This window comes from Rhipicephalus microplus, chromosome 3, assembly GCF_043290135.1.
Source record: "Rhipicephalus microplus isolate Deutch F79 chromosome 3, USDA_Rmic, whole genome shotgun sequence".
Lineage (NCBI taxonomy): Eukaryota > Metazoa > Arthropoda > Arachnida > Ixodida > Ixodidae > Rhipicephalus > Rhipicephalus microplus.
In genome coordinates, this window is record NC_134702.1 from 254,943,284 (window position 1) to 254,955,973 (window position 12,690).

Sequence of the window (12,690 nt, forward strand, 5' to 3'; positions counted from 1 at the left end):
CACAAGTTTTCATCACATATCCCAGTGGGTTGATTGCTACGTAGACACTGCGTTGTCTTAGCAGCTAGCACTCACAACCATGCACAAATTAAAAGGAAGAAATGTTGCATAATAGTGTGGGGTAGGTTTCTCTGGTTCTCCAATTATGCAATGTCCCTTCATTGACCTTTCATGTTCATCGGTGCAGTAGGCCCTTTCAATCCATTGACAGTGTCCTCGATTGCAGCAGCCAGTCTCATCTCCCCCTTGACCCTGTTTGTTGTCCGTTGTTCTGCTGCAGATCCCATCGTGTAGCGCAATAAACCTTAATAAAGATGAAAACAATGAATTTAGCAGTGCAGTAAACGTATTCATCATTTTATATAGTGCACATGCTCACATTGTAATATACAAAGAAGTGTTACACATTAAGTTTGGCACAGCGTTACTGCTCTTCCAACAGCCTGAGCTTCAAAATAATTCTCACATTCCTTCTTCCCTCCTCGCTTAAGACACCACGTGCAGCCAAAGTAGCCATCGAAAGTCACCATATTTTGGACTGATGCTCTTGCAGGTACATCAACCGACACGCACAGCACATGAGCTTTTGACAAGTAAAGACTGTCTTTGTGCTTCCATTCAATCACTTTAGTGCTGTTTACTTCTTTCACAAATTTTGTAAGGAACAACTGCATTTGCGGGTGCGCTCTCCCGAACCAGAGGCCAGCAAGAACAGGGTTTTGAAACGGCCGCTCGGTGGCAGCTTATTTGCAATGAATTGTAAAGGCCACTGTGGCGTCTTCGATGACTTCCATACAGGACTCGCACCCGTATGTATAGTTAAAGTTAGGTCATCAGGGCCAAGTTCCTGTTCTTCCAATCTCTTAAAGCACTGGGCTCTCGTAATGTTATCAATTTTTGTAGAGGGCTGTTGCAATGCCTGAAGACTGTCGTGAAGCTTTTCTTTGTTCAATGACGAACTTAATCTGAGTCTTAGAATTGAAAATAACAAACAGGGAGCCTTGACTTTTTATAAGTCACACTAATACGTGTCATATTCTCATTTGAACATACTCATTATCAGGCTGACCTGTGTTGTGAGGCAGACTTTCAGCGAGTAAGAGAAGTGTTTTACGACCTATACATTGCCTTGCAATATGTTTTACTCACCTATAGGGTGCGGAATTTAAAACTTATATACAGCCGCCTAACATAACGATTGTTTACACCTTTAATCAAATGGCCCTTTTAATATGAAATGCCACACATTGCCATCGTAAGACCTTGGTCTAAGGACTGTGTTTGGCATGTCGCAAGTTCCTAGTTGTGGTCGGCTCTGATTAGCACCTATAGTGATGGCTCGTCAACGTGATTGGCTGGCAAGTCGAACCCAGTAATCACAATATTTACATTTGACATTTCTTTGAGTTCGCTGCCTTGAAGCATTGAAATTGGTCGATTAGATATGTTATAAATAAGAAGTGCACCTATGCTGTACGTTGATTCTTCATTTGTGTCAAGAAGGTGTAGGGTAACTCTCCGACAGCTTCACTTGTTTTGGCCAGTGAAGGGTTCCACTCAGAAATTTTGATGCCGTGTCATTTTACACTGCAGTCATCTGCACATCAATAAAAAAAACGTTCTGTGAGTTCAGCTGGTCAAACAAAAAATGCGCGTGTGACGGCACTTGTCCTACCAGAATACGCGTCTAAAATTGCGATTTGAAGGTTAAGCCGCTGGTCTGTGACCACTGGTGGCTGAAGTGATGCGGTCGCACACTCAATACTGGAACCCACGATTGTTGGCTCGCGCATGGTCGTCGCGTGTCATCGATGATAATTTAGGCGGCTGACATCTTTGTGGAAATTCCTCGCAAGATGAGGTTACATTGTACATCATAAGCAACACCAATTTTGCTCAAGTTTGGTCTCCTTGTATGTGACTGTGAGCGCGGCTTGGCATTGTTCGGTAACGTGATCATTGCTGCTACAGAAGAAACATGTTGTATGGAGTGCTCTGACGTCGGCGCTGCTTGTTTTGACGTGCTTGGTTTAATTGACCTGTGGTATGATCTGCTTGCATCATTCCTCTTGTTTTGGTCCACGTCAGCACTCCAGGACTCGCAGCTTTCTCGTGCTACTACTTCACTCCTGATACAGTAAAGCAGAGATAGGCTGCTCTGCGGTACGGTAGCCTGCTCTGCGATACGAAAGACACGTCATGCTCTCCGGGCGACGGGTGTTGTTGATTTGCTCGATACGCCGGTAGTACTCGAGTACTAGCTGTCATGGTAGACTTTTGGGGATGATCGGTTGTATAACGGTCGAGAACAACTCTGTAGTTATCTTCAATGCCCACAGACGACGAATATTAGCCTCGACGTTGTCATACTAGAGACGCAATCAGCGTACAATTGCGAAGGACCGAATGGGTTGGGAGTTGATGAGGTGCTTGGCGTGGTCTTTGACAATGATGTCTTCTTTAGCGAACCTTCCAATGAGGATGGCTCATGCGTCTTCATAACACCTCAAACTCGCCGGTCCTCAGCAATAACAGGAGAAAACTTGTCTACATCCGTCAAAGTGGGAGAAACTGCTTCTAAAATGGATTCCAGTTGCAAGACGTTTCGTTACACTTGAGTAGCCCCAGTCGTGCAAGCCTTATGCATAACTAGAGGTAGAGGCGTCCGTCAAGGTAACGTTTAGGTTTGTCGGCGCACGTTTTGTTGATGGCTGCAACTGCAGAATCCTGTACCTCAGATTGTATGGCTTAGTAGCAGTTTTGTATGATATGTAGTCGGCAGCCCAAAGAAATTTTTCTCCACTTTTCGGGCCCATTAAGTACGGATCCTTCTCTCCTCAATGACAATTCAGCTCGCCTGTAATACCTCCAAATCTGTCTCAGAGTATACCAAAAGATCATAGCAACCTGCTCCATCATTTAAAGTAGCCGCCTCAATTCTTTTATCTAGCTGCTTCGTTATAGAGGTGTGATGGGTCTTTCTCTTGCATTTAGAAGTTGTTACGTTGTGTGTGTGTTATTGGAACGTGCAAGTTCTTAGTGAGTGGGTGTCTGAGACGTCGCCCCAGACACCCACGAAGGACGAAACCATTTGTACACCACACTTTATACACACAAAAACGAGCACACAAACCGGACAGACAATGAAAACAATCCTTCACTGTCTCCTTGCACTATCGAAGCCCTAATATAACAGTCCCTCACCTTAGCATGCGCACAAGACACGAGGCTAGTCTCACCAAAGTCCGTTGCTACGTTTTAGAGCTGCATTCCGTTCGCACAGTAGACCCGGCATCCCCTAGAAGGGTAGCTACCACAACCGTAGCCGCGTACCATACCGGACACCTCCGCTGGAACTCGCGCCCGTAGCTCAACAGCTCCGCGCGTCCTCGGGCACAGGATGCTTTGAAGCCGCCACACGTCAGCGACGCAGGACATTGGCAGGTAGTACGAGGCAGGTAGCCAGGGCTCAGCTGTAACGAGGATCGGCTGCGGAACGCAACGACCGAGTAGCCAGCCCCCCTTTTCTCGTTTCTTCTCTCGTACATTCGTTTAGTGTCCACCATGGCCTGTTCCTATTGCTTGATTTTTCTGTTTTTCCTACTTTTTCATTTCCAGTCCGGCGCTTGTGCCAACTTCGTCGTTGTCTGTTTTCAACTCTTGTAATGGGGCACACTTTGAACCTTCACGCACGTCACCCAGCCCTCCCCCCCCCGCACATTGAGTTTTTATAAAACAAAACTGCTGACACGTGTGCAGTCTGTAAGTCACTACACTGCACATGTCCTCTGTATGGTTGAAGTGTCCATGTCCAATAGTTACTAAATACACAAGAACACCTGTAAATGCACTGACACACTTCGAGCATCAAACACGAAATATCACAGTGCATTGAAATCCGACCTCTTGATTCACAATCTACTCATCCAGTCCACGCCCATATTCTCCGACCTTTTTATGTGCTGGATGCACCTGGGGCTTTTTAACGTGCACCCAAATCTGAGCACACGGGCCTACAAATATCGCACCGATACAGGTGTCAGAAGCGTCCGACCGATGTACAAACATGTGCTCCGGATCAGGAGCCTTTACGATTGGTCTATAAGCCAGGACTTGCTTTGATGTTTAGAGTGCCGCCTATCTTTCAGGATTCCAACAAATCCTACTACTCTTCCTTTTCTTCTAGCTAGCTTGGTGAGAGGCTGAGCATTCTTCGCATAACGGGGAATCATATCGCGGTAATATCCTGCCAGCTGAAGAAACGGTCAAAGCTACTTCTTTGTCTGAGGTCGTTGTGCGTTGGAAATCATCTTCAAAGTACTCTCCGCTGCTCAGATGGTCCCGCCTCCTTAAGGATGACCTAAGAATTCGACGGGAGCCATAGCGATTTTGCACTTCTGGGGTTTGGTAGTGAATTCGCGTTCTCTCACTTGGCGCAGAAATTTCTGCAACGTGTCTACATGCTCTCTCAATGTCATAGTAGAAACGAGAACATCGTCAATATAATGCGCTATTTTCATGAGGCCTTAGAGAAGGGTTCTCATCAAATGCGTGAACGCCGAAGACGCAGTTTTGGTTCCAAGTGGCATGTTTAAAAAGTGGTAATATCTGCTCTGAGTTCCAAAGGTGGTTATTTATCTCGACTCCGGTTCTCTGAGAACTTGCCCAGTATCCATTGATAAGATAAAACTTCGAGAAATATCTCTTTGTCCCAACCTCTGCGAACATCATATCCGTCCGTGGTATGGGTTCAGCATCTGATATCAACACCTCGTTGATGTGACGGAAGTCTATGCATGTCCGATAAGTTTTGCCTGCGATTTTCTTGCTCGTGTCAAGTTTTCATTAGCCGACTGCAGTGCTGTTTTCAAGATGATCTCGGAGATCCCATACATATTCGTAAGTTGTCTTCACCTCACTGTCGATGTGCTTTCCAGTTAATAATTCCTTTACCCAACTAAGTGGTCCTCTGACGTAACGCCCGTAAATAAGTTCAAAAGGAGAAAATCCCATGCTGGTCCGAGGCACTTCACGATAGCCGAAAAGGAATGGGGCAAGCAACCGATCGCAGGATTTTGGTTTCTCCTGGCAGAGCTTCCGCAACATCTATTTTAACGTACCGTTAAATCGATCCACCGATCCATTACACATAGAATGGTAAGGTGTAGAACTGAGGTGCTTAATGGCTAGTAAGTCGTTGACTTCTTTCATCACTTCGAAAGTAAAACATGATGCTTGATCACAATACATTTTACGTGGCAATCCTAAGCTTGAAAACATCCCCACCAAGCCCTCTGTTACCGTCGCCGAATCGATTGCTGGCAGGGCCGCCGCGTCGGGTAACGCGTGGCGAAGTCCACCATGGTCAATACGTACAGGTTTCCGTTTCTCAAAACATGTTTTAAAGAACCAATAATATCGATTGCCACTCGCTGGAAAGGGGTGTCAATCAACGGCATTACGCCCATGGGCCCCTTCCCCACTCTACCTTTCGGATATGTTCGTTGGCAAACGTCAAAGGACCACCCATATCTTTTTACTTCTTCCTGAACTTCTGGCCAATAGAATGATCCCAGCACTCAGTCAGTTGTCCTGTTGATGGCTTGATGGCCCGCCATCAGATTTCCGTGAGCTTGCAGCAGTACTTGGGTCCGCAGCTTGCGAGGAACAACCACCTGCTGTACCATTTTGCCGTAGGATTACCGGCACTCGCGATGTAAAACTTCCTGTCATTGCGACGTGCAAGTTCTTAGTGAATGGGTGGCAAAGACGTCGCCCCAGACACCCATGAAAAGATCAGGCTGTTTGTACACCACGCTTTATACACACACGAAAAAACGAGCGCACAAACATGGACAGACAACGAAAACAATCTTTCATTGTCTCCTTGCACTACCGAAGTCCTAACCTAACTGTCGCTCATCTCAGCATGGACACAAGACACGAAGCTGGTCTCATGAAAGTCCGTTGCTACGCTTTAAGCTGAATCCCGTCGTTAGCACGGTAGACCCGGCAGCCACTTGAACGGTAGGCACCGTCGCTGTAGCCGTGTCCCAGCCGGACACCTCCGCTGAAACTCGTGCCCGTAGCTCGACAGCCCCGCGTGTCCTCGGGCACAGGATGCCTTGAAGCCGCAGCACGTCAACGACGCTCGGCCGTGGCAGGTAGTACGTTGCAGGTAGCCCGGGCTGAGCTATTTATCATCAGGCTCAGGTTCGGAACGGAACGACCGAGTAGCGAGGCCCGTTTCGTCTCGTTCCTTCTCTCATGCCTTCGCCGCCACGCTCCACCCTCCTTTTTCTGGTGTCTGCCGTGGCCTGCTCCTATCGGTTGATTCTTCTGTTTTTTTTTCTTCTTTTTGGTTTCCAACCCAGCGCTCGTGCCACCTTCGTTGTTGTCTGCTTCCAAATCTTGTATTGGCGAGCACTCTTAACCCACACGCACGTCACTTATCACAGGAGGGTCTATTCGTCCTTTCCAGCCCCTGTAGGTGGCGCGGAGAGCGTTTCGATGTGGCGGGTCGAGAGGTGATGGGCGCTATCCGAAAGCATGCTCGTCTCGAGATCGAGGCGGCTTTCGGGCCTCAGGTATCTCTAAGCGCTAAACACAGAGATTTATTGTCGAAGGAGAGGCAGCGTTTATCGCTGGTCATGTTTTGCAAACTGTGTACGATATGCGAGAATTTAGGGCGACATCGGTAGCGCTGGTATAAACAATGCGCCACGCGTGCGTTTATGGCGATATGTAAGGTTCCTCGCGCTGGCGTAGCTGCGAAATTATTGTTCAAAGTAGTCGAGTGACCCGAACGTGGTGAAACAGGTGTGATTTAGGAGATACGAACGCTACACATGCGTTCGATCTTAGCTCGTACTTCCTTTTTTGCCATATCGCAGCATGACTACGACGCGTCCACACCAACCTACTATCACCGTCTTCCGGCTTCCTGAAAATTCCGCGTGGTGGCATTAGCTGATCTGGAAAGTGCAAATAATGACGGTCAGTTAAGACGTAGCAGCCTAGATAATTAATAGGTCAAGTTGGTGACAAGACGCTTGTCGGCCCTCGGTTGTTGTGAATGCTGTTATTTGGTAGCTTCCGGCGGTTTCCGCCACCACTTTCAACAGGGAAACCCCTTCGGCATAAAATTGATAATTTTAATGAGTAAAAAACTAATTCTTGACCTGCTGGTCAAACCGACAAAGCAGAACGTGCTCCGAGGAATTTAGCCACCCATGCATGCTGCATCTTCTTCTTCGTTTTAAATTTCAACAGACATGCTAATATCAACAATCCGTGTGTATCACGCCATTTATCACACGCCGGTGATTCTTTGTGGTCTGGAGACCATGTCGCTGCGGCAGCACACTACAGTTTAACTCTCCAAGTAAGCTCGTCAACTTTTCCTAAACTATACTTCACAAAGCCGGGTAGCGTTAAAAAGGTATAATGCGTTTTATGAAATATTAGAAGTCAGAAATTGCCAACTATGATCTCATGAGCAAGCAGTTTTATTATCTATTCAATACTTAAGACATGAGTGGTGACATTAATGTATTTCGTGATCTCCTCGTATGGCCACTAAAGCACTACTTCAATATTCTTGCAAGCTGAAGTATTGAGCTGCTTGGTGGGTTGTAGAGCACCAGTGACGCATTGCTTCGCTAGCTAATAGCGTGACCGGTAGGTGCGTGTTGTTCATGTTTAGCGTTATATTTAGGCATTCCAAAATACAAGCACAATTCATACTTTTCTCTTCGCGAAATTACAACATCTCTTGAAGAAACCTTACACCATTGCGCGAATATAGGCACCGATGGCTTCCAGCACCTCGGCGGGCATTGACTTCGCTTTTAAACTTCGTCACCACAGATACCTAATGAATTGAATTTCATGATGAAATTTCTGCGCAGACTCCATTGACCTGAAGGGCTTCGGTCCACTGCGAAACGTGTTTCGGCATCTCTACTTGGAACGGTGGCCATTGGCATCAAGCAGCCTAATGGAAGCAGGACCAGAACCTGACCTTGAGGAGATCACTGGCATGATTGTACGTGATCTGTCCATTCACCCATTCGTGTACATTAGTGTCAACGCTGATACCACAGGAGCCGTGACCGTGCAGGTAAGACTGATGCATCATTCACCCTAGTCGCGCATTTCGTTTGTGTTACTGATTAGAGAACATCTGGTTTGGGTTACTGATCATAAAAAATTGAAAAAATCAAAACTACCGCTTCTTCTGTGAGGAATAAACTTACTGGGAAAGGCGCAGATTCAAAACTCTGGCAGAACCCTCTTTGTGTTGGAAAGAATGTATTATGCCAAGCAAAAGAACCCCCCATTATGATATGTTTGGCATTGAAACAAGTGTTATTCTACGAGATTGAAAATGTATATAGCGTTTATATAGCAGGACATTTACAACACTCGGATATACTATGAAAGGGTTAGTTCACTATTAGGCAGTCATACTGCTACTATCATTACGTGGCGTTAAGTTCCAAAACCCCGACGTGTTTATGAGTGATGCCGTAGTGGAGGGTTCTGGAAGTTAGTGCTGATAATTTTAGAAAACACAGGCATAAATTGGGCGTTTTCCAGTGATACCCGGAAATATCAAACAATAGGCAAAATTATACGAGAGTTCTTCAAAATACATGCGGTAGGCAACATCAGTCACCACTTCCCAAAGTTAAGAACCACATGTCAACTCTAGCCAACAGTGAGCGGACGCTAGCCTAGCTAGCACTAGCTGCGTCTTGGGCAATATTAGCCAGGCCATCAAAAAATGGCCGAAGTTTCGGAAAAGATAGAAGTGTGAAGAAATAGAAATTTTCACACATAGGTTGTCACTGTGGCGGACATTCCAACAAGCGGTCTTGCCTGCTTGAAGGCTGAAAGTTGCAATCTTCAAGTTACAGCCTTGAAGATATATATGTGGCGGTCAACGTCCCAAAACCACCATGTGATTATGAGAGACGCTGCAGAGGAGGTCTCCGGAAATTTGGACCCTTTGTTGTTTTTTAACGTGCACCCCAACCTGAACACATGGGCCTATAGCACTTTCACCTCCATTGAAACTGCAGCCGCCGCAGCTGGGATTCGATCCCGCCACCCGCGGGTCAGCAGCCAAGTACTTTACCCACTAGACCACCACGGCAGAGCACAGTCTTGAAGAGGCAAGTTCGCTTGTCGAAACGTCGGCTCCAGTGACACCCGTTTCGCGACTGTCACTCATAGTCTAGTTAGTATAAACGCGTTAAAAACCAGTGATCTTCACAAGGTACACTTTCTTATTCAGAAATAAAATTAGTAGGTAACAGAATATTCTCATTTTGTTTACTTAATTTTGGATACCAAGCGTTGCAGTCAGCTTATGCTAGCTTGGAATAGTTGTATTTTTTGTTCTATGAGTCGTTGAACTTTAGGAAAAACGAGAGCACGTTGAATTGGAAGGCATTGTTGGATCTGGCCCGGGCCGGGCTTGGGCCCGTGAGCTTAGGATCCGGGTGAGGTTTGGGCATGAGTCAAGACCGTAATAGGCCTGGGTCTCATACATATCGGCGTAATGGCGTGTGTACGCTGTTTGGTTGTGTTATTTTGGGGTTTTAACGTCCAGATGCAACCCAGTTTTTGTGAGATGCCGTAGTTGAGGGCTGCAGTCAATTAAGACCACCTGGATTGCATTAGTGTGTGCTGAAATTAGAACGCAACAGACGTGTAGCATTTGTTTCATCAGTACGCTGCACGTATTTTTAAGAAACACTTGATATAGGTTTTTCATTATACCGAGTGAAATACGCTCTTGCATATCATAAGGAAAGGTTGGATAGGCGGTATAATGCTGCAAGAGCAATAGTGCGCTGCTTACATTAGTGTATATAAGATGTGCGCGTTTGTATCTATGAAAACACTTAGAGTATGGAGGTGCGCTGGCATGCCCGCCACGGCTTTTTCCGCCAGCGTATCGGTAGACTGGTCAACATGAATCGGGATTCATTAACATAATGATTGATTGATATGTGGAGTTTAACGTCCCAAAACCACCAAATGATTATGAGAGACGCCGTAGTGGAGGGCTCCGGAAATTTAGACCACCTGGGGTTCTTTAACGTGCACCCAAATCTGAGCACACGGGCCTCCTTCATTTCCGCCTCCATCTTAAATGCAGCCGCCGCAGCCGGGATAGTCATTAACATCTCAGGAACTGTTGTTCGTGCACTCTTAAGAGCAAGATTCCTAGTAACTTACCGCAGGTGCGCGAAGTGATGCAAACGTTCACTAGTTTTTTCTAGCATGGCAGCTGCAAATATTTAGCATCTTGTAATTAGTTAGAAACATTAAGCACTTAAGTTAAATGCCTACCGGATAGAACAAGTTTTGCCTACTTTAGGGACACTTTTGTGTTTGTCGTATTTCGCCAATAATTAAAAGTGTGATGATTTGCCGAAGCGCAAGTGTTCTCATGGCACTCAAACACGAAAACCTTCTCACGACTGAAATAAGAGCTCTATGGAAGGTGATCATTATTTTGATTAGCTGCTGTAACCTTTGAAACAGGGAGGTGTATACACATAGATGTATTGGCACCATATACCGCATAAACGCCCAATAACCGCTGCGACTCCCTGAATTCAGGAATTTTAGCAAATTCAGACTTCTCCCCCAATTTCTGCCGTTATGGATATTAACAAAAACGTTTCTCTAAAAACTAAGTATATGAGTCTTTATTCTGCTAAAGCTTTGACGTATACAGCTTGCACGCACTTACCTTATCTATCTTTGGTGTCCGCAGAAGTTCAAGATGCTTTCGTCGCATAATTTCGTAAACTACATAGTTGCTGGATTAGGTACCTGAAGAGGGCACATGCACTGCGACCACATGTTTGTTTAAAGTTCCAAGAATGCCTGTCACTTGCTTCGGCAAAGCATCTGCCGTGGACATGCGGCTTCTTCATAACCCTCCACTTTTACTTCCACACCATAGTCGCCGTTTTTTTTTTCTGCCACACATCTTCTCCGTTATCACTGCCGCGTGCTGCAAGCTTGTAACCACAACCGCAAGCTACAGACAGTCACACTTCACTCCCTTGTTCACACCGAGGCCTTCAACCACCGGTGACTAGGCAACCCAATATCCTGTTTCGGGTCCCTGCTGGGAATCACACTTCGGATGCCGCGTTCGACGGGGTGCGCTAACGAAGTCACCGGCTGGTTCACTTCGGCTCTTCTTAAATGCGAAGCATTTATTAGCGAACTTTGGTGACCTTGAGGGCATCTATCTATCTATCTATCTATCTATCTATCTATCTATCTATCTATCTATCTATCTATCTATCTATCTATCTATCTATCTATCTATCTATCTATCTATCTATCTATCTATCTATCTATCTATCTATCTATCTATCTATCTATCTATCTATCTATCTATCTATCTATCTATCTATCTATCTATCTATCTATCTATCTATCTTTCTATCTATCTATCTATCTATCTATCTATCTATCTATCTATCTATCTATCTATCTATCTATCTATCTATCTATCTATCTATCTATCTATCTATCTATCTATCTATCTATCTATCTATCTATCTATCTATCTATCCATCTATCTATCTATCTATCTATCTATCTATCTATCTATCTATCTATCTATCTATCTATCTATCTATCTATCTATCTATCTATCTATCTGTCTGTCTGTCTGTCTGTCTGTCTGTCTGTCTGTCTGTCTGTCTGTCTGTCTGTCTATCTATCTATCTATCTATCTATCTATCTATCTATCTATCTATCTATCTATCTATCTATCTACGACTTTTATCTTTCCTGGCCGTTTAGATGATGGTATTGATACCGAAATTGGTATGGCATAACACGACTCTATAGCTAACATAGATGACTATTCATAACATGAAAATTAAGACATGTATATCATGAATGTCATGGTTTACATTTCATGGTCTTGGTGCTCTTGTGGGGGTTTAGTTTTCATGACATATTGCAAAACTGGTATGACATGACTTCTTAGGGAACATAAGTGGCAGGCCCTAACGAGGAAAGGACGACATGCATTTCATGTAAGTCATGACTACACACCATGCTTATGGCGCGCTCGCGATCGTTTCGCTAGCTTCATGTACGCGAAGTTTAGTATTACCGTACGTAAATAGATGGCAAAGGTATATGACTGGTGCAAACATGATTATCATAAAAAGCGTGACTTGCAAGAACATGACTAGATTGCCACGTTCCATTTCCCAAGTTTTGTTATCGTCCCAAAACACTACACAATTCTCAGCGCAAACCACGCCTGCAGTTTTCGAGAAGCTTCCGGACTGTAGTAAATCATTTCGATAAGATCACGCCAACTCTGCGGACTGTACAGATTATTCTGGAACCTACGCCACCACCAGCGATAACGCTAGAACATTCGACGGCAAGAGTATAAATGCCGACGCGCTTCGCCGCTTGTCAGTAGTTGATCGACGGCCGACGCTCCGTTCGCCGATCTAGCTGTCTCCTCTCGAGTCCACGCGCGAGACCCGGGGTCACGTCACGCTGACGTTCACCCCAGCGGTTCAAGTCGACAAAAGAAGTCTACGCGGCACCGGCGTCTTGTACGCGCGACCGCCGCCCCTGGGTCTCGGGCCTTACTGCCTGGAGCCCACCTACCCCATGCCAGGA

At 45.5% G+C, this 12,690-nt stretch overlaps 1 protein-coding gene across 1 annotated transcript in view; it reads left to right on the forward strand.

The window, feature by feature from the left end:
* Positions 1-12,690, forward strand: part of LOC119168610 (neprilysin-1) — a 638,470-nt gene that overhangs the window by 228,701 nt on the left and 397,079 nt on the right. Inside the window, exon 8 of the mRNA XM_037420008.2 lies at positions 7,911-8,122. Within this exon, the coding sequence (XP_037275905.2) occupies positions 7,911-8,122 (212 nt within the window). The remainder of the gene's footprint in view (positions 1-7,910; positions 8,123-12,690) is intronic.